Source organism: Equus quagga, chromosome 16 (assembly GCF_021613505.1).
Source record: "Equus quagga isolate Etosha38 chromosome 16, UCLA_HA_Equagga_1.0, whole genome shotgun sequence".
Lineage (NCBI taxonomy): Eukaryota > Metazoa > Chordata > Mammalia > Perissodactyla > Equidae > Equus > Equus quagga.
Window position 1 is genome coordinate 51,168,749 of NC_060282.1, and position 24,192 is coordinate 51,192,940.

The 24,192-nt window shown below is 34.4% G+C and overlaps 1 protein-coding gene across 1 annotated transcript in view; it reads left to right on the plus strand.

Moving 5' to 3' along the window:
* SNTG1 (syntrophin gamma 1) overlaps nucleotides 1-24,192 on the plus strand; it is a 317,880-nt gene that overhangs the window by 279,480 nt on the left and 14,208 nt on the right. Inside the window, exon 16 of the mRNA XM_046642673.1 lies at nucleotides 15,109-15,219. Coding sequence (XP_046498629.1) covers nucleotides 15,109-15,219 — 111 coding nt within the window. The remainder of the gene's footprint in view (nucleotides 1-15,108; nucleotides 15,220-24,192) is intronic.

Here is a 24,192-nt window from a genome sequence, read left to right on the forward strand (position 1 = left end):
AATTACAAATCTAAAAGGAAAATTTGGAATTACCAAAATGAATATTTTCTTGAACCATCTCCTACATAAATAGAAATCTTAAATATACATACGCTATAATGTACTTATGACAATATTCATATATATCTCAGCATTTTTCATTTTTAGCGTGTCTTTCAATCATTTTTCTCTTTGGCTGTGTAACTTACAGCCCCCTCAAAATGGACAAAGGCAGCTATTTGATGGAATCTTTATGTTCTTATTCAGATAAATTATTTCTTCTTTATATTTAGGAGAATGAAGAACATTGCATTTATTGCAAAACAAACTCAGGCATTTAGGGAAACAATCTATCAGGTAAATTTTTTTAAACCTCAAGCATTTCAAAGATAACTCTAAAGTAAATGTTCAAAAGAGAAGCATTAACCAGTAGCTTTCATGCCAGTTTTCATGCCAGTAGCTAGTTGTAGTATAATAATAAAGTTTTCTAGATTTTTAATTCATTTTTGGCCATATAAGAACATTATAAAGCAATGTGGAAATTAACACATGCTTTGCTGTTATATTTATAATTCAAAGTATATAAAGAATAAAATCAGGTAAGAGTCAAAAAATTTTGGGCTAATATGTTTTACATACTTCTTCCATTTTATCCTTTCTTTCTCTTCCTTCATCCTTTTAAATTTTTAATTGTACTTCCTTTCTGTGGCTTTTGATACATTTTATTTTTCCTGGATTATTTTTTGTTAATATTGAGAAAATCTTCCTTAAAACTTTTCTCATTGTATTTCAGATTGTCTTTCCTTTGGTCATCAGTTTTGGTTTTCATGAAATTTTTTTACTACAATGTATTAACCTCTGAAACTCTCACATAATAAATGAGAATAATAATAGCTGTGTATCTATCTTGGGGTATTATTCTAAAATTAAATGAGATACCTTGTTAAAAAAATAGTAAACTATGAAATATAAGGTATAGATTCTGAACTATTTAAGCATTATTTCCGACTAGCCCATCTTCCATTGGATCTTGTCTCAACCACAAATCATGTCTTTTCATCTAATCCTAGGAATTCATCCTCTTATTTCCCTCTTATTTCAAATTCCCTAGAATGCATCAATGAGCTTCTTTTGTCCTCCTATCCTTAACATCTGCAGAAAATCACTTGGCTGCTGCAGCCTCACTTTCTTCACCTCTAAAATGGATATGCAAATGACACTTTTCACACAGGATTATTGTAATGTTTAAATAAGAAAATATATGTGGAGCGTGTTGTGCAGCAAGTGGTGTGCATGCATGGTAAACCTTCAATAAGAGGTGGACACTTATTTTACTCACATTATGCTGCATAGTTCTGACAACTGCAGGGTCAGCACCAACAACATCTTGCTACTGTGCTGCCCTTCTCAAGATGTCAAAGAAGCACTATGTTTTCTAGAAATCTTGATCAATCAATCAACACATTTGTTTGCTACATTCTGGTCCTTGTGGGTCTCTGCTTTCATAGAGGTCTTTGTTCTTGTGGCACCTAGTGGAGAAGATTGTCATTAAACAAGTAATTATAAGTATAATGATTCTCAGCAAAGGGAGTTCAGGATAGAGTGGAAACATGTAAACCAGGTTAAGGGGCCATAGGCAGTACCTGGAGACAACTACATTTCACCTGAGAATTAGTAAGTCATGAGTGGCTAACTGGGCTCACAGTGGAGGAAGATTGAGTAGCATGTGTGAAAGAGAGGTGAGAGAGCACTGACAGAGGTTCAGCATGGCAGCAGCAGGAGAATGAGGAGGGAGCAGTATTTGAAAGTAAAGTAGTCAGGCACCAAATAATGAGAAGTCTTGGACTTCATGTTAAAGATTTGGCACTTGCATCAGTTAGCTGGGGTCACAAAATTGCTATGTAACTCACAATGACAATACTTCACTGCCTTACAGCAGCAAATACTTATTTCTTACCCTTCTATGGGATTCAGAAGATTGATCTGGACAGGTCTCATTCCTGAGTCTGCAGTGTGGATGGCTCCGTAAAGCATCCATGAGTTGACTCTGCTCTGCTTGTTCCGCATTCCTCCCAGAAGCAGAAGCCTAGCCCAGACATGTCCTTTTTCTGCAATTGACAAAGGTGGAAGAGAGGAAGCCTTAATGTGCAATTCTTCTTTAGCCCCTGCTCTTAGAACAGCTGAAAAATCCCACTTGTCAAAGCATGTCACATGGTTGAGCCACAAACCAGTAAGAAGGCAGATCATCCCAGTCTATTTTGGGAGAGTACTTCAGAGTTACATTGCAATAGGTGTGGACACAGGTGATGATGAAAATTAGGGCTGAGGCACCCATTGTGTCAAGGGCCATGGAAAGATATTAATGGATTTTATGCCGGAACGTGATCCAATCTATGATGACTTTGGTACCCTTGTGGAGAGTGCTTTGGAGAGGGAGAAGAGTGTACGTAGGGAAAGGAGGAGGCTATTAGGAGACTTGTGGCTTAGAGCAGCGTACTTTGAGAATGCAGAGCAGCAAGGAATTGAGTAATAAGGATATACTGTCAGTAGGGCTTGGAGAGAGAGAAGACGGAACTAAGTATGACGCTGAAGTTTCTGACCTGAGCAGCTGTGTGGGAAAAAGAAATACACTGAAAAGGAGAGGATTTTCAGGACATCTGTTGAATTATTCTCATGAAAGTAGCTATGGAGAGGTTACTGAATAGTTACTATGTTCAATGTAAAAATGAAGAGGCTACTTTCTTACTTTTTTAGTGACAGGAAATCAGTGCTATGTATCTTACCTTAGGTAAATGTCTTTTCTAAGTCTCTTGGAAAAGCACACCCTAGTAGTGTGATATACCATAGGATTCATATATTAGAGACAAATATATTGTCAAAGTGTAGTTCTGATATCTTTTCCCTATCCTTGAAGTGTTGTATAACTGTTTTTACCTGTCTCAGAGTGATTTCTATCCCAAGAGACTTCTTGGTCTGTAAGACAAACAAGTTTCTGGTGGCAGGCCTCACAGGAGACTGAGATGGGAACTTATTCCAAATCCCTTGGATAAATACAATTTAGCTCTACCTGGAACCTCCCATATTGGATCTATTCCATATAGATCCATTCAAGCACAAGACTTACATATATCCTCACTGACCTTGAGTAATTCAGACTTTAGTCTTCAACTGCTTACAATATTCTAGGGCATTTTTAACTAAATCAAAATGATTCAGCTCGGAAGGAAAGATTATGCATCTCAAGGTAATTAATTGTATGTTGCTAATTTAATGGACACAATAGTTTCCCAAGTGATGCCTTTTACATTTGAGTCAAATGTAAACTATGGATTTCTAGAAATACAAATTTCTTTGAATTTCAGGATTTTTAAAATTATGTTCAGGTAAAAAAAGAATAAATGATTAACTCAGATCGATAAACTTGTAAATGTGAAAAACAGTACTGTCTCATAAATGAAGATATGCAGATACTTATTCATTAAATTTAGCAATTATTTGATAAAGTGCTTAATATCTGTCAGTGGAGCAGCCTGAAGACAACCTAGAGGAGAATGAAACAGTGATGTCTTATTACATTGCACAGGCATATTGACTTAGATATAGCCATCTCAGTAAACTCATTTCATTTTCTCTCTAGACCTGTCACTATCTATTGAACCCTCACCAATGTGTGCATATGTTAGAAAGAAATAACTAGAAAACAGTTGATTTATATAAAGAATCAATAATATGAATTCTAAGTGTGGCTCAATTTTATCATGATGCCAGAAAAAAGCAACAACAATAAACAAGACAAACACAAAACCTTAACGATGCAAGACATTTATACCAACAAAACCAAATTCTCCTGCATGTTTGTGTTATACAGGTAGCATGTAAAGTTTCTCAAAATAAAATCAGTGTGTTAAGAATAACAAATAGCATACCATGTCCAGTAGTATGTGGAAGCACATTAATGCTTCCTTTCCCACATGCAGTTTGGTTATCCTGTTGAAAAATTTTACGTGGCTATGATTAAAATAAAGACTGTATATCAACTCACCAGACTGATGACTTTAAGCTATTGCAACATAACCTATGAGGTCTGAGTTTTAGAAACACCTTTCTGTTTTTTTCTTTCTTCTTCTTAATAGCTTCCAAATAAATTATTAAAGTAAAAGTCTGTATACCTCTCTTTGAATGTTCCATATATTTGATGGAAATATATATACATACACAGTCATGAACCACTTCATGATGGGGATACATTCTAAGAAATGTTTCAGGCTATTTCGTCATTATGTGAACATCATGCACTGTACTTACACAAACCTGGACAGTATAGCCTACTACACACCTAGGCTATATGGTACTAATCTTATGGGACCACCTTCATATATATACAATCTATCATTGACCAAAACATCATTATGTGGCGTGTGACTGTATCCCTATATGTAAAGTCCATTTGGAGGGAACAAATTTAAGTGAAATATGTTTGATAGAGAAGCTCTGAGCTTGATTGGGCAATTTCATCCAGTCATTAGTTTAGGCAACTGGCCTGATGATAATGAATTTCTGTTTTGTTAACTCCAATTCAGACATGCATCTTGATCTCTAAGACTGCATATTAACACATCTCAACACAGTGTGTCCAACTCTCAGTTTGTTGTCCATTTCAGTCTGTCTCCTTTGCATTCCTATCTCAGTTATCAAAAAGAATCTGAATTGTGTACTATACTCATGTCTCTTCCTCAAAACTCCCTGAAAGGATTAGCCTAACTAAGGTAGTCCCTTCTCATTTGAATTGCTGCAATATCTTCCAAACAGGCTGTCCTGATTTACTATTGAATATGCTCTTTTTTGTGCATTAGCAATGTCTCATGACTATTGATACACACTAGGAATACAAAAATGGATACATTCCTTTCTCTCAAGAGTCTACAGTCTAATGAAAGAGACAGATCTGGAACAGGGTACTTGCAGATAGGATGGCAAGGAGACAAAGCATTATGAGTATATAAAGTTACAGCACTCTCTATTCCATCCACCATACCATCGCCAGATTAATGATACTTCTAAAATCTAAACTTGGCCTTGTCATCAGTCTCTCTTGTTAAATTACTTCAGTGTCTTCCTTCTGCCTTTAAGACAATATCTGTTAGCAGAGTTTAGAAGCCTCTTAATGTTCTGGTCTCTGCCTGCAATTTAGCATCATCTCCTGTATTTCCCTCAGTATTTAGTGGCTCACTCATGCACTATGCTTTTACAGATAACACTCCCACAGCTTACATTCATCCTCGAATGCAAGTCTTCATCCAGTAAGTCTTTATTCACCAATTTGATTTAGACGTCTCTTCTTTGAGAGCAGAGAATTATAGGCATACTCCAGCATAGCACTTACTATGAAGTATTACAATTGAGTCTTGTGAAGATATCAACACATCTTTTTTTTGGAAACTCAAGCACAGTTCAAGAATACTAAATTAATTCAATGCCTGGTAATGAATACCTTCATGAGTATGATACCACCAAAGGAATTAAGTGAAAGACAGCTATAAGCTTTCATCTACTTCTGTGGTATTTTGATATTTCTATTTTGTATTTGTGTATTCATCATCCCCATTCAAATTTATAAAATTAGTATATAGTTGAAGTTCTACTTTTAGTGAAAAAGAAATTAAGTCCAAAGATATATTTAATTAGGATAAATTTTTTTCCAGAAACATAAAGGAGAGAAGGGGTGAGGGGCGTGGGTAAAAAGATTATCCTAATTGCTTTATAGAACATGGATTCATGTTTACCTATGTAAAGCCTTTATTCTATGGCATAATAAATATTTGTATTTAACATTTACCTTGTACTTTAAACAGTCTTAATTAACTACATTTTTCATGTTTGATATCAGAAGTAGGATGGGTAACTGGTTTTGGAGGATAGCACAGATATAGTGGAGATAATCACAAGCAAATAAATGCAGATACAAGCTGAAAGATATTCTGCATCTCTGGTCATCTATCACTAAGTAAGAAGTGTCAGATCTCTATTTGGAAAAGAGATGAAAGTAGGAGACATTTTTCTCTAATCTGAGTTTCCTGGAGTTCTAGTTGAATATCTGGTCCTTTTGTGGTCAATAAGTGGAAGAACCCTGCAATTTACTGTCCAAAATGTGATAATAAGTAATTATTTATTATCTGATAAGTTGGTTTCATGATATTGGTCAACCTGTAATATAGTTCTGTTCAAAAGTTATTTTTAAAAGACTGTTATCCCTAAAACATAAACATATATCTTGGCACATTAAAGAAAAATTAAGAGATATTTATATTGATTATCTAAGCAATAATAAGCAGGGTAATTATTTTTGGTACGTAATTTTTAGTATAGTAAAGTATCACAGCTTGTGGAGATGCAAATACAAGTGGTGTATTCACCAGAATATATTCCAGTGCACTTTAGCTAAGTAAGTTTCTTAATTTAGGAAAATATTGATTTTACCACAACCCTGTGTTCTACCAATAGTACATATTCATATTATTATCACAATAACAAATAACATATCCAATGTTGAAGTTTTTAACTGAATTTATGATAGTATTCAAAGTAATAAATTTAATTTTGACGTAACGAAATTTCTAAAGATTTATTTTGATTTCACAAATTGAATGAAAAACAGTTATTAAAGGTAAGTGATTTTCCAATTGAAGCATTGATAGACAAATAACATCATTTAATTGTGAAGTTCTTCTGCTAATGGAGACAAAGCAATATCAATAGCTTTGCTTTGATACATGAACAAGAATCCTGAAAGTCCAGAATTAGCAGATTTGATTTAGAAGGGAAGTCATTTGATCTAAACAGAAATTTATGCTTAAAGAATGATTTTAAACTATACTTACTCATCTAAATATAACAACTTATTTAGTAATTTTTAAGAGGCAACTACTAACATTTTAAGTATCTACTAATTTGTGCCTTTTTGTTTGTATGTGATCAGTGTTACAGTGGTTCCCATGGTGGATGGGTAAAGATCAAAAACATTTTGTTCAATTATACACTCGTTATCAACTTTTTGAGATATTTGAATTCACTAGTTAATCTTTCATTATACGCTCACATTCATTTTTTAACTTATTGTAGTTGAAGAGTCTAATGTAAAATTTTAAAAATACCAAACTATAAAAGAGTTTTTTATTTTAGTCATGCAATAAACAAGACCTCTATCACTAGAGTATTCAGATTACTGTCTAAAAAACCCTATAGAACTTCCACTGATCATCTGTTTCCTGTGCATCATTCATTTACATACCATCTATAGTTTCCTCTGTTTCCCACTGGTCCCTCTGACAGACTCCATGGCTTCGTTCTTCTCAGATGCCAGGGGACAGGCTGCAGCAAGAAAGTTGGTATACCAACTGGCTCACGAACACAGAAATGTTGAATACTTCTCCCCTTACCACAAGGGACCTGGAGAAACACGCTGTCTTTAGCACCACTTGTTCAAGTGCACTTAATTTTATCAGCAAGGACCCTGCATGTTCCATTTGTGCTGACCAGGAGAACATTCTCGTATGATGTAAATGTTGGCCACCAAAAACAAAGCCTCATGCATGGAGATGATTCTTTATAAAGGTTCATCCTGTCTACTCATGCTCTAATATGCTGAGCCTGTCTATTTTGGAACAAATCTTAGCCTTTTTCCCCCTATTTTAGGTAGCCATAGGGACTGCCTCCTATGTAGCCCTATTTTTGAGTTGATAAAGTCATTCAGGTCAAGAGTGGTGGTTACACAGATACCGGACTGCAGCTTGGGTAGCTTGCTTATACCCTCTGCCTCTGCTCATGCCTGATTCCAGGTGAATCAATTACATCTTGCAATGGTTTTTAATGGGCCTGTCCTACTTATGACTTAGTAGAATAGACAAAAATCCAAACAAGATATGCAGCTCTGGCCACATGTGGACTTCCATATCTACCAGGGCCTCTTGGCATTCCAAGGAATGCCTGTAAAGTGGTATATGGATTTGCTGTAGATGACACAGCTTTATTCCAGAACCCAGGGATATCTATATTGCAATTCTCCTACTAGGGCTTAACATAAATTCCACACTGCTTCTTTATCCAGAATAGACATCTCTTATGTTTTAGGGTCTGACAGATTGTAATTAATACAATTAAGCCACTGCCTACTTCATCTACTAACAGTAATGGGCTTCTGTTGTCAGCCAGTTATCAAACAATCCACCTCCAAGATCTCACCTTTGCACGTGTATTGAGGACTAGCATGAACCCTCTTATTTTGAATTCCATGGAACAATATCTGAGACAGAGAAATAGGCAAGTGCAAAGATGCATGTTATCCAGAGATACAGCTGTATGGAAAGAGGAAGGCAGGTTGGAGAAGGCGAATAAGCTGACCCACAGGGTGACTGTACCTGAGGGCTAGTCATACCTAAGGGGAACTTGGGTTACCCTACAGAATTATCCTATCAGCAGCAACAGGACAGCAGTATAATCCCGTATTAGCCCATAGTTCAATACAGCAAGACTATGGAAAGGAGGACAGTGTAAAGATAAGCTTGGTTTTCTCTGTTTCTCTGGGCCTATGGAGAGGCTGCATCACACACTGAGGGGTAGAGTTGGATGGGGGCACTAAGCAGCATGATAAAGAATATTGTTATGCAAAGGGTTTTGAAATAAATGAATAAATTAATGAATAAACATATCTCTTTTTAAGAGTCTAAGCACTCAAGGTCAAAAATACTACCTCTTCTCACTAGTTGTACACTATTCTTCCAGTACTGACTGCCCTCTTTGCTCTGACTTTAGGGGCATTCTATGCCAAAAGCTTTATGCAGAAAATAGGAGAAAACAAAAGAGGTCATAGGAGCAGATGCAGAGGGAGGAGATGTTTTCCAGAGATGATGTAACATAAGCTAAGAGTCTATGCAGTATACCATTAATGGCATTGGAAAAGCATTATAGACGTTTATTGGGACATATTTTCTCAAAGTGTTATACATTTTAGGAATTATGTTTAAGGTTAAATAAAATTTTAATTTTACAACTAAATATAAAGATTTTTCTTTTATAGAAGGATGCAGAAAGGACAATCATTAAAATGTGAAGTAGGCAATATTTGTCTTCTGAAAGTTCTCACTTCTAATTCCATATTCTCCCAGAAGCATCACCATTACTACTTGTGTTCAGAGATCTTCTCATATCAAAATTTGCCATATCCTACTGTACTATTGGAAAAACTCTACTAAACTAGTTTGAACTAAGAGAAAAAAAAAACCCTGTAACTTACAAAGAAATTCCATGAGCATTATTATCTCATCCATTTTCAGAGAACCTTTTAAAGTAGGATAGTCAGGTATCATTACCTCTAATTTACTATAGAATGTACTCAAGCTTCAATAAATTAAGAATCTTGCCCAAAGTCTTGTGGCCTATAAGTAGTATACAAAGTTTGGATTACATTTCATAATTTATGGCTCTAAGATCAGCATCTGTTTTTATTTCAGTACATTGCCAAAAAAATACCTTACCTTTCCTAAGAGGCATGCATTATAATAGGAAAAAAATCTTAATTTACTGGTAATGCAATTTAGTTCAGTCTGTGTAGAAGAAGGCACCAAAAGAAGGTGATCAGGAAAGAGGAGTTTAAGGTCTTAATCATCCTCCTAATCTCATTCCATGTAGGCAACTACTGACTATACCACTATGTATGAACTCTACCAGGATAAAAAATTGGAGACAAAAATTCCACATTTTTTTTCTAAGTTTTAGTGTTGCATCATGCAAACTCACTTTTCCAACAAAATTCTACATGTATTTTATAGAGAACTTACTGCTACATCTTGGTTTACTTTCTACCCTAATTTGAAAGCTCTTGAAGCAAAGCATATCTGCTCCTGTCATTCTTCACTACCACCTTTTTCCTAAGAACATCGAAAAATGTTAAACAACGGCAAACAATCCCACTCTGCACGCATGGCTCACACAACACTCTCTTGTCTGGGTCCACCTCAGAATCAGCTACAGGGAATAGAAACAACATGTTATTAAAAAAAGTGGTGTTCACTCATCTTTTTGAGCATTAATATTCTTAACATAGTTGCTATAATGTTTATCAGAATCTTAAGAAGAAAATATTGGCGTAAGAAATAGGATTGCCAAAGAGTTCTTGAATTAAGCCATTTTCCAGAACTGTATAATTTTTGCTGATAATAACTTCAGAATCAGATTCTTCCAAATTGGGCTTTACAAATTTCTTTGAGTGTTACCAAATCACAGTTTACCAAGACTGTTCTAACTGTTCCTAGTTTATTGCGTTATCTCTCATCTGGCAAATCTTTTGGTTAATCATTAGATTCATTAACTACTTTATACATCTTTGGAGTGTCCTTCTTACAGCCAAGGATTCGTGCTCCGTATTCTAAAAAGTCTCCAAACCTCTAATATGCATTCTTAGCTCCAGAGTAAGTTTGCTACTCTTTATTTAAAATAATGAGTTTTTAAAGTTTGTTTTACCACTTGAAAGATCTTCTGATTGAAATAGCAAATTCCTGTTTCTCAAGATTAAGACTACACGTGAAACATGATTTAAATTTACAATTATAATTTGAGAATTTGTAAACCTTTAGTTTTACAACTCAGCGATGCTGTAAAGTTTCTTGTCCAAAATCACACTGTAGGTTAACGTCAGCACCTAAGCCACAAAAGTTGGTAAATTTTGGCAGATATTTCCCCTCCAGCCTTTTACAAGCTTCTTTGTTTTTACGTAGTTATTTCATCTAATTTCATGTCCATATGTTCCCCCTTACCATTATAGTATTTACATTTTTCCATGTAATTACATGATTCTCATGAGTCTTATTTTAATGCAAAATGTTCAGAATTTCTGTCTTTTAATATTTGTTAATAATAAGGTATTTAACATTATCCTTTATTTTTTATATGTTGTGTTTCCTTATAGTTAGTTTTTAGAAATGGAATTTATGAATCAAATAATATTAACTTTAACACTTAAACTATATATTAAAATTATTGTGCTAAAGAATTTCACACTGTCATCAGCAATTTTATGCCAATAGTTGTTTCAATATAACCTCGCTAGCTTTAGTTATTATATTTTTCAGTGATCTTTACTATTTTAATGTTTGGGAAAAGCTAAATCATTTTAATATTATTACTTTCTTTATTTCTAGTGAGATTGAACATGTTCTCATATGTATTAAAATGATACTTGTTTTTCCACCGTTTTGAATGATTTCTCTCTGTAATATCATTTGTCTTTTTATTCATAAGGTTTTTTTAGCATTTTCCTTACACTTTACCATATTTCCTGCTATGTGCCACTAAGTGTGTTCCTTTTTTTATTTTAGTTAACATGTATTATTTGTCTGTAATGAGTACATAATTTCTTATTATTCCTAAATTTAGAACTCCCTCTTTTCAAAAGTTACTAAATATTTACTTATATAGCACCTTGCAATTTTCATATAATTTGGATTATTTAAATTATTTCACTTTCTAAAACATAAGGGATTTTATTTAGAGGAAGTTGTGAGATAAAAGATTTAACTGTTGTATTTTTTTCCAGAAAGTTAATTGTCTCAGATAATTTTATTTTTAAAGGGTACTGTATAATAATAGATACAAAGAAAGCATTTAAGATGATTTATAATGATTGGATATTGCTTCTGTATAATTACATACTTTCATATAGTAAGAATGAAAGCAAATAAATTTATTTATAGAGAGATTAGTATCTTTAGGATTGAGACAGGGTCTTTTTCATGTAAATATCCAGCAAAATGTTTAATATGTGTCAATCGAAATGAACAGCTTTACAAGGCAAGGATAATGTTTAAAGAAAGAGAGGCTTTAGTAACGTTTTGCAAAGTGGGGGAGGTACTCTTCAACTCATATACTGGTCAATGATTCCCACCGCCAGAGCCCCCACCCCCAGCGTCTTGAGGTAGTTGGGCTTATAAAGTCAAAAACTGCAGGGTATGCATGACTGAGTCCAATTTCTGATTGGTTGACTTTTCCTGTTACAGTTAATCTTGTGCCCAAGGCTTTCCAAATGTCTTAACTGCAGGAAAAACTTTTGCATTGATCTCTGACCTTCTGGCATCAGTCAAGCTTTTGTAATTTTCTATTCCTGTCCACAGCTCAGCTTTGAGGTGGTCATGGTGTCCATCACATCAACTCTGGCCTCATTCTTATCTCTTTCCTTTATCATATATAGTAGCCATTTCATAAATATTTGGTGAATAGATAAAAAGTGAGTGAAGTTCTGTACAATTTCATTATGCCTCATTATTATGTATTATTAATAATTTTCTCTCCCTTATTAAGGAATTTATAACTTTTGTATTTTATTATATCTTTTAAAGTGTGAAATTTTTAATTAGCATTTACTTTGAACGGATTCTGGAGATATGGTGTTTCCTGAATGATTTTTTAAAGTTTCCTTTTTATTACAGTAAAACATATACAATAGAAAATTTCTCATTTTAGCCATTTTAAGTGTACACTTCTGTGACATTAATTAATTCCCATTATGTTTCCAAAACTTTCACCACCCTAAACAGAAACTCTAATTATTAAGCAATAGCTCCCCTTTTCCCTCCCCCACAGAATGGGTAGAAAACATGATCCAACTAAATGCTGTCTACAAGAATCTAACTTTAGATCTAAATACACAAATGGATTGAAAGAAAAATTATGCAAACAGATATTCCATACAAATATTAACTAAAAGAGGGCTGGGTGGCTAAACTAATACAAGAAAAAATAAATTTTAAATCATTGCTACAAGAGACAAAGAAGAACATTACATATTGATAAAAGGATTAATTCAATAAGAAGACATAACAATTATAAAGTTATATGCAGCAAACATCAGAGCCTCAAAATATATTAAGCAAACCTTGACAGAATTAGAGTGTTATGATTTTGTTAAACTAACATCTGTTAAATGGTGCAAGAGGTGCCGGATGGCGAGCTTCTGTTTAACAACAGACCACAACAAAAACTGAAAATACAGAAGTTTATTATTCACAAGTCCTGGAGGAAGGATACACATGTTTTGAGGACCACATCGGGGCTCAAGGCAGAGCACAGAGAGAGGGACAAGACCTAAGGCACGTGCCTTTTTTAGAGTCTACAGGTGGAGTGCCTTGAGCTTTCTGGGCTAGGGCCGGATTGGTCAATTCAAACCAAAACAGTGAGGTTTTGGTAATCCACATGAGGGTCTTATCTCAGGGATGCAGCACACAGGCACTGGGAGGCAGTTGATTACAAGGGCTGTTGGGGAAGTCATATCAGGACTTAAATTTGCTTGCGACTCTGTGACAGCTATGTAGGGCATGTGCTTGTATGAGGGGCTAGTTAGTTTAAGGTGCCTACAGGCTGCTTGACCAAACAAAATGGAGGCCAATGCAGCAATACCAGGGATTAGCTTAGTTAATCTCTCAACATGGAGGGAGAAACAGACAATTCTACAACAATAGTTGGAAGCTTCAATATCCTACTTTCAATAATGGAATGAACAACCAAACAGAAGCCCAATAAGGAAATAGAGAATCTGAACAAAACTATAATCAATCATATCTAACAGACATACATAGAACAGTCTCTGCAACAAAAACAGAATATGCATTTCTCCCAAGCACATACAGAACATTCTCCAGAACAGACCATAAGGTGGGACACAAACCAAGTAGTAATAAATTTTAAAAGATTGAAACCACACAAAATGTTATTAAATACTTCAATAAATAATAGAGTAACAAGAAATGGAATTGACATAGAAAATCATTCTTTTCTTCACATAGCTTTATGGTTAAATGAATTATTGAATCATATTAACACTACCTAACAAAGTTTAATAAACACACAATACACTCCACCATAATATATCTCTTAATGGAAACCTCTCAGAAGTATACATTGGGATTATTGACTAAAACTACAGTGTCTTATTTCATTTCTAAAAACTCTTTGGCAATCTTTAGTCATGAAAGAAATATTGGGCAAATTCCAATAGGGGGCATTCTACAAAATACCTTTCCAGTATTGTTCTATTGTGAAAGGCAGTCTGACAAGGAGTTGAGAAATTTTCACAGCCAAGTAAAGCCTAAGAAAACACCATGAATAACTGTAATGTGGTAACCTGGATGGAATCCTGTACCAGAAAAAGACAGTAGGTTACAACTAAGGAAATTCAAATCAATAATAGACTCTAGTTAATAATATTAATAAATAATGTTGGTTTATTAACTGTGAAAATATACCATATTAAAGTTAGATATAATAAAGGAAACTGGTTGTTTGGCACATAAGAATTCTCTGTACTATCTTCTCAATTTTTCTCAACAGTTCAAAGAATTCTTCTCTTCCCACTCACATAAAAGTCTTAGGATGTGTTGGTGGGGTTCCATATCACTGTATATTCAAACAATAAGCTGATGGTTACTTTTTAATTAGTGTTTTAGTTCTCATTTAGATTGTATACTATCTAAACTTGTTGCTGCAATATTGGAAGGTGGCTTTTAATCAAATAATCATATAGACTTTGATATTATGGATTGATGGCAATAGTTCTTATTCTAGCTCAATCTCATGAGAGCACCATTTAAGTTTTTGTTGTAATTATTTATTCAGACTGATCTTTCATGTTAACAAAGCTACAGATTATTAGGTTAAGCTTCAAGAGCAAGTTCTACAGAATAATCTACAGAGTTATCAGTTTAAAATCACCTCATCACTTCTTATGTTAAAACGAAGGAAATGAATAGTAAGTGTTTTTACTTATTCATTGGCATAGACATATGTTATAAGTGAGCTGGGTCTTATTTCATGATGATATAAGTCAAGATGCTCAAATTGATTTATATATGCATATATTTTTAAATAATTATTTCATGGGTACAAAAGTTATTTCTGAAAATTAAGGGACATATTAAATACTAATTTAAAGCCTTTGATAAATATATTTTAATTTACTTTTTAATATCTGGGATATAGTACTAACTTAATTTGATTAACTTTTACCACTTCAAAGAGGACTATTTCTCGGTTTGAATGCAGATATTAATTTCATTGACTTGCCTATGTTTCTTTTTTTCCCTTTAGGCTGTACTTTGGAGGTATAAGTTTTCTCAGCTGAAAGGTTCTTCAGATGATGGCAAAAGCAAAATCAAATTTTTGTTTCAGAACCCAGATACTAAACAGATTGAAGCAAAGGTAAACCCAATAAATTCATCACACGGCTGACCTCTAATGCCATTATTGCCAGTTAAGAAGCAAACTGGAGAAAATTTAGGAAAACCAAAAGAGCAAAAACATAGTCTCTATTTACCTTGGAATAATCCCGATAGCCAAAAAAATATATTCACTTTAAAATTTTAATGGCAAATTTCCACTGAAAGGCATCACTTAAATTACTTACAACTAATTTCATGTTTTCCCCTTGTTATTTTGTGTTAAGTAAAATGAATAAATGAATGACTTTTTGCTATGTCTCATGCCGATGTTCAGTATTCGGAAATATATTAACTATGCTGTTTTTAATTCATCAGAAAGATTTACTGTTTTTATTTTTAGGAATATATATCTTTGTAAATATTGAAAATGTGAATTATTTCTATTACCCTACTATGAAATTCACAATAGCAATGTTTGAGTTAAAACAAATCATAAGTATCTTATTCCAGTGTGGAGGAAAGGATAAATAACAAATACCAAAGTGCAAAATTAATTCAATGAAAATGAAACCCAACTATAGTTTTTCAACTGTTGAATAAAATTGCCATAATTTTGGTCCATTCTTTACTTAAATTCAGAGGGGGAAGTCTGAGCCTAACATTCAAAGCCTTTCAAGTAGTAGCCCTGTCTGATATTTTAGTGCAAGTCTCTTGTAACACTGCTCTATATTTACGTCAGACACTCTCATTCTTTTAACAAGGTGACTCCTTTCTTGCTTATACATCTGCTAATGCTTTTCTCTTAACTTTTCTTCTTGGATTTTTGTCTGAATCTCTCTGAGATGCCCCATTCCTGTCTTATGTTTGTTTATGGATTATCTTACTACTTCTTCTGTAGGTAGTAAGATGCAGGTTGTTTAAAGAGGGAACTGTGGATACAGCTCCTTTTTGCTGGTTTCTTTCCTGCTGCGTTTTTCTAAAGAATCATTGTTACACTTGATCTCCTCTTCTTCTTGTCTCCTGTCAGCTTAGGCAAAGACCTTGGTTACTTTATCCACTCTGTTTATTTAACTTTCCTCATAATTTTGAAATCTGCATTTCCATCGTTGCCTCTTCCCTAAAATTAGAACTGTCTATGGAGCTGCCTTGTCTCCATCTATTGCCTCTTCTCCTCCTCTTTTCCTCTTTGACTACCATTGATCAATCATTTGTGCCAGCCACTTACACTGCTCTTTAAAGTGACTTTTACTGATACTATAAAAAAATGCATTACTATTGTCCAAAATTATCTCTCATTAGCTTTTGGTAGATATCTCAGCCTTTCAAAACATAGGACATATTCTAACACTGGTAAATGATGCTAATATTTTCAGTTCTGTGTTCTTAGAATTAATGTAAAACCTCAACCACTAGTTGCTCACAATGGTATTGCATTTAATGTTACTTTTCTTCTAATACTTTTTAGTGTGCTTACAAATTCTTAGCTGACAACCTGAAGCAAAAAAGATAAATGCAATGAAATGACTATTAATTATAGGATTTAGACTTCAATTTAATGTAGCATATATTATATATGCAGCTAATTATATTTACTTAAACTTTATAATTATTAGTCACCTGTCAGCTTCTAAGATATCATTTATTCTTGTTAGAGTGTTTTTAAGCAATGTTTCATAATTTCATTCATTAAGAGGTAGTTTCAAAAGATATTTGTTGAATATGTTTCTTGAACTTATAGGAAGCAATTTAGGAATAGTGAGAAGAGCAATCTTAAAAATAATGAGAAGATATGACAATTGGTGAGTTACCAGACTTCTTTAAAGTCACCATCTCCCCATAGAAAATGAGGAATCATAATACGTCTGTGGGCAACACTGAAAATAGCGAATTAAATATGGAGACTGTTAAACAACAAATGGCGCCTACCCATCTGAATGGTGGCCAGGTCTATAGAACTCTTTAGCCATTCTGGCGTGTATCACCACTGCTGGCATCATGGAAACCGTGTAAGAATTAAAACTAGTATAATTGGTAACTACTTTATAACTTTTATAAATGCAACTTGTGAGCATTCCTCAAAAGTACCACCACAGGAGAACAGTAAGGACAATGCCAGCATGTATCACGTGACTGGACTTATGGGACTCATGTATCATGAGGATGGCTTATGGTTGAAGTTGGTGTCGTCTGAATATTCAACATTTCCTCTGTTAGAACATCACTTTTTTAAAACCAGGGAATAGGCAATATGACACAGTGGAAAGAAAATTAGAATTGGGTTGCCTTGAATTAGTCTCTTCTTTACCATTGCCTAGCTATGTTACCTGGGCAATTTTATCACCAAATTACAACTGCTACCTTGCAGGGAAAATATAAGGAATAAATATCCCTGGTGCCTGGTACATAGAAGGCACTCAATAAGATGAATGAATGCATATTTTATTGTGAAAATTTTCAAGCTATTTCAAATTATTTTACAATAAACACCCATATGCACACTATCTAAATTCTATCATTTACATTTTACTATACTTCTTTATCACATATCTATCTATCCATCCCTCTATCCATCCATCAATCTATCTTGCGTAGATATACGTTGAAGCGAAATGCAGACATCAGAATAACATTAAGCAATTTTCATAATGTATTTTTGGAATGTTGTTTTTGTCCCTCCACTGATTCCAAATTCCTTACCCATTATTTTATTGGACAGTGCTTTGCATTTATAGTTGTTTATGATAGTTGACAGTTGTACACTTTTAATTACATAGTATAAATAACAGTCTAATTAAATTTTAACTTAAGTGGAAAATAATCTTAGTAAAACAACAAAAATACTCAGCAAGTGACAGCACTGTATACATATATACATTTTTCTATACTTTTTGGTAAGGAAGATTAGCCCTGAGCTAACATCTGTTGCCAATCTTCCTCTTTTTTTTCCTTCTCAAAGTCCCAGTACATAGTTGAATATCCTAGTTGTACATCCTTTTAGTTCTTCTATGTGGGATGTCACCTCAGCATGGCTTGATGAGCGGTGTGTAGGTCCACACCCAGGATCCAAACTGGTGAACCCCAGGCTGCCAAAGTTGAGCACACAAACTTAATTACTACACCAGCAGGCCGGCCCTGAGAGCATTATCTTTTAGTCCATAGATCTTGAAAAATATCATTTTTTTTTTTTTGAGGAAGATTAGCCCTGAGCTAACAACTGCCAATCCTCCTCTTTTTGCTGAGGAAGACTGTCCCTGAGCTAACATCCATGCCCATCCTCCTCTACTTTATACATGGGATGCCTACCACAGCATGGCTTTTGCCAAGCGGTGCCATGTCCGCACCCGGGATCCAAACTGGCGAACCCCGGCCCGCCGAGAAGCGGAACATGTGAACTTAACCGCTGCACCACCAGGCCGGCCCCCATTTTTGTTTTCAAGATTCCTTGGGTTCACCTACACAAGTCATTAAAACAGCAAATGAGGGCAGATATATATATATATTTTTTCATATCTATATCACTTTACTTTCATTTTCATGTCTATTGTGTTGGCTACAAATTTAATTTCTATGTTAAATTACAATGGTCAGTGTGGACATTCTTCATTCATTCCTTATTTTAAGGGAAAACATTTAGTCTTTCACCATTAAATATGGTGTTAGCTTTAGAGCTTTAATAGAAATTTTTTCTCAAGTTGAATGAATTCCCCTCTATTTCTATTTTTCTGAAAGGTTTTGTTATGAATGGCTATCAGGTGATGTCTTGCTTGTTAAACAGCAAAATGTAAAAACTCATTTTCAAATATTGAACCAGTCTTGCATTCTTGGAATAAACCCTACTTAATAGTGATGTGTAATTCTTTACATATATTGCTGAATTATATTTGTTAAAAATTTTTTAAGTAGTTTTGCCTTTATATCTATTAGAGGTGTTAGTCTGTAGGTTTTATTTATTTATTTTTTTCTTGGTACTATTCCTAACTGGTTTTTGTATCAGGATGAAACTGGCTTTAGAAAATCAGTTGAGAATGTTCTCTCTTCTTCTATTTTCTGGAAGATATTGTACAGAATTCTTGATTCTTCTTTGAAGGTTTGGTAGAGTTCTCTAGTGAAACCATCTGGGCCACTAGGTTTCATTTTTGGGATATTTTTAAATTGTGAATTCAGCTAACTGAATAGACAACTATTCAAATTATTTACTTCTTATCAGATGAGTTCTAGTAATTTTTACTTTTCAAGGTATTGATCAGTTTCATCTAAGTTGTCAAATTTATGTGTGTAGACTTTTTTGTGGTGTTTCCATATTCGCACTTTGAAATCAGCAGATTCTGTAATGATATCCCATTTCATTTCTGATATTACTAATTAGTGCCTTCTCTCTATTTTTCTATGTTAGCCTTGCTAGAGATTTTTCAAAGAATCAGGATTATTTTCTCATTGATTTTCTCTATTGTGTTCTATAAGCAATTTAATAAATTCTGCTCTTATTTTTATTATTTGCTTATTTTTGGTTGCTTTGGTTTTACATTGCTTGTCTTTCTCTAATTTCACAGGTGAAATTTTAGATTCTTGATTTGAAGCTTTCTTGTCTCTATCATATGCATTTAGTGCTATAATTTCTTTCATAGTACTGCGTTTGCTACATCCCACAAATTTTGATATGCTGTATTTCTATTTTCGTTCGATTCTGCTTGTTTTTAATTTCCCTTAGGGCTTCCTCTTTGACAGATGGATTTTTTTTTTTTAGAAATATGATGTCTAGTTTCCAAGTTTGGGGGATTTTCCTGTTATATTTCTAGAATTGATATACAATCTGATCCAGTTGCTCAGAGAACATGCTCTGTATGGTTTCACTTCTTTTTATTTTTTTTTTTTCTGATTAGGTGACATTTTCTTTACGGCCCAGGATATGATCTCATTTCAGCTTGGAAAGAGTAGAAGTCTAGGCTTCTTACTAGGACCTTGTTGGTGGGAGTTGAGTGAGGCCACAGTTTTTCTGTAGCATTTGGCTAGAATAAAGTAATTAGTGTATACAAGTCTTCTGCCTTTCCAGACTGTCTATTTTCAGGTCACATGGCTAGAGATAGTAAAGTTCTCTCGAGTTTTGTGTTTTTTTGTCTGCACTCATTTGCATTTATGGGTTCCCAGCCTCTCTACTGTCTTTTTTGCAATATATGATGCAAAAAGAAAAACCCAGAGAACTCACCATGATGTTGTTCCTCATGTCCTGGTGTCTCTAGATCCTTAGCCTGCTGGCCTTCTTCTCTCCCTCTTTATGCTTGTTTTCTAGAATGATGTCCAAGGCTTTTTTATTATACTTAGGGGGAATAAAAGGGAAAAGTACTCCTCCTCCATCATCCCCAAAGTATAACTATATTATTTTTAAAGTATTATTAATGCCACTTCTAAAAGAAAAATAATTGGTATAGTGAGTCTGATTTTTGATTTCTCATCTTCCACAACCCCAATGAAATAGTAACAGAAATATAACAAAAATCTGACAATTAAATGTTAATTATGGGCATGGTTCCTGTACGTATAGCTGTACAGAATCTGGTGGGAAAGATTCTGCACAGGTAGGGACCTAGTTATATACATCTATTTTGTGAAATAAGTTCTCTGCAATATAATTCGTGGTTCTACTCTCTTTCTACTGTGTATCTGACTGAATAAAACAGTGGATTTCATAAGAGTAAAAAGTATGAAAGGTGATATCTTAGTGTAGATTTGATTTGCATTTCCCTGATGATTAGCGATGATGAACATCTTTTCATGTGTCTATTGGCCATATTCATATCTTCTTTTGAGAAATGTCTGTTCATGTCCTCTGCCCATTTTTTGATCGGGTTGTTTGTTTTTTTGTTGTTAAGCCGTGTGAGTTCTTTGTATATTATGGAGATTAACCCTTTGTCGGATAAGTGGCTTGTAAATATTTTTTCCCAATTAGTGGGCTGTTTTCTTGTTTCAATCCTGTTTTCCCTTGCCTTAAAGAAGCTCTTTAGTCTGATGAAGTCCCATTTGTTTATTCTTTCTATTGTTTCCCTTAACTGAGGAGTTATAGTGTCCCATTCGCAGCAACGCGGATGGACCTCGAGGGTATTATGTTAAGCGAAATAAGCCAGTCAGAGAAAGACGAACTCTATATGACTCCACTCATAGGTGGAAATTAATATATTGACAAGGAGATCTGATCGGTGGTTACCAGGGAAAAGGGGGGTGGGGGGAGGGCCCAAAGGGGGAAGTGGTGTACCCACAACATGACTAACAATAATGTACAACTGAAATCTCATAAGGTTGTAATCTATCATAACATTAATTAAAAAAAATAAAAAAAAAATAAAAGTCCTTTGCAGAATCAGAGTGGAGACAAAAAAAAAAAAAGTATGAGAGGAATTTACATGGTTTAAATGAGTTTAACTTAATTTAAGATTTAAACATTTTATTTTCAGCTTCAATTTTAAATCTAAAATAAAATTAAATTGCTGTTGGATTATGAATTGCAATAGATTCTATTTAAGGAGAGATTGTAAACCAAGAGCACTTCAGGTAGAGGCCACTGCCTGCATTACAAAAAGTTGTTTGCCTCCCCTTCTTTCACTCCATTAGTTATTATCCAACAGAACATTTTTAATCCTGGAAATATTAAATAGCATCAATTTATCAAAGTTAACCTTTGTATTTCTTCCTTTTATCCCTGTTGACCAGACTTTATATAGGTAAGCAAATCAGTAACTGTGAATGATGTCTAAAAATGTTAATATTAAGATTTTTTCCTCCCTGAGGAAGATTAGCCCTGAGCTAACATCCACTGCCAATCCTCCTCTTTTAGCTGCAGAAAATTGGCCTTGAGCTAATATCTGTGCCCATCTTTCTCTAGTTTGTATGTGAGATGCCTGCCACAGCATGGCTTGATAAGCAGTGCATATGACCATGCCTGGGATCCAAACCAGTGAACCCCAGGCTGCCAAAGCAGAGCATGTGAACTTAACTGCTGTGCCACAGGGCCAGTCCCTTAAGATAGTTTTTCATGGTATTTCAAGGTTTTACTAAGTAGTTCATGATGCCTATTATTTTGTACTTTGCTTATTGCTGATTTGGGGATAATAATTTAAAACAATTTCACTAGGCTTTGTATAGCTTAAGCACATCAATTGTCATTTAAATGCAAAGCTTTCACCAGACATATTATGAATGAAATATTTGAGTACTTAAGATCTAATTATCAAGTCTGGGTTTGTTTTAAAGGGATTTAAGACTATATTTTACATATATTTCTGTCAAAAATAAAACATCCTGTTTGTGTAGAAAAAATAATACTTAAAACTTTGTCTTTATGTATCCTCGTTCCAAATCTATTGATGGCAGAAGAATATACCCATTTATTAACAACTCATGTGACATGTTGTTGAATTATTTATGAAAGGTCATTGAGAGATTTCACTTATATGCCATCATTATGTTCTCCCATATATCAAAGAATTAAAGCAGAATGGAGAGGAATTTGCAATTCTTTGGAAAATTCTGGGATAGACTATATTTAATGAAGTGTTACATTTCAAAATCCTGTCTTGATATGATATATTTCTGAAGTTAAGACTGCTGCTAATAAAAAACTATAACTTAGTGGAAACAAATTAGTAAAAAGTGGAGAAATGTTTTTCTCATCAAAATTAAAAGAGGCAAGCCAACCACCAAACATATGCCTGTGGACAACACACACAGCCACCTGTGTTCCTGCAGCTAGCCCCGTTCAACCCTTATCACTGCATGCCACAGGGCCCAGCCCCCACCTGCCCAGACACACTTGCTGCTGCACACAGAGGTATCATTGAGGACCCCAATAGACCTTGCAGCCACAGCAGACTCTTACGTTTTTGCCACTGAGGGCCACACAGTTGTGGATATGGATCCCAGGATCTAGAGCTTACATGCCATTGCCCACCTCCTCCAAATGCCACATGCTCTTGCGCATGATGTCCTGTGAATTGCTAGACTTGGTGCAAAAGCTTACTCCCACACACTCCCCAGGTAATGCCCCCTGCACTCCCTCCCTCTTTCTCAGGTGAATACCTTTCATTACTGAAGCCAATCCATAAAGTCTGAATGAGTGACTGCTTCTTCAACTGCACAGAATCCAAAGCAAGGAAACAATGAACAACAGAAATCAGGGAAACACGACACTACCAAAGGAACAGAACAAACTTCCAGTGATCAACACCAAAGAAATGGGTATCAACAAATTCCTGACAAAGAATTTCAAATAACTGTTCTAAAGAAGCTCAATGAGCTACAAGAGAACACAGATAATTTAATGAAATCAGGAAAACAATATTGTAGTTATACCAGACAAAATAGACTTTAAGTAAAAAACTTTCTGTAGAGACAAAGAAGAGCATTATATAAGATAAAGAGGTCAATTCAATAAGAAACTATAACAATTCTAAATGTATATATGTACCCAACATCAGAGCACCTAATATATAAACAAATATTGGCAGATCTGAAGGAAGAAATTGAAAGCAATACAATAATAGTAGGAGACTTCAATACCCTAATTTCAGTGCAGAATAGAACGTTCAGCCAGAAAATCAATAAGGAAATATCTGACTTGAATAACATTATAGATCGAATGGATCTAATTATGCAGGATATTCATCTAATAGCAGCAAAATACAGATTCTTCTCAAGTGCACAGAATATTCTCCAGAATAGATCATGTTAGGTCACAAAACAAGTCTTAACAAAATTAAGAAATTTGAAATTATACCAAGTATCTTCTCAGACCACACTGGAATGAAACGAGAAATCAATGACAGAAGAAAAACAGAATAATTTATAAATATGTGGAAACTAAACAATAAACTTTTGAAAACCCATTGGGTAAAAGAGGAAATTAGAAGGGAATTTAAAAACTACCTTGAGACAAATGGAGGGACCAGCCTCATGCCCAACTAGTTAAAGTTCTGTGTGCTCCACTTTGGTGGCCCACGTTTGCAGATTTGGATCTTATGTGTGG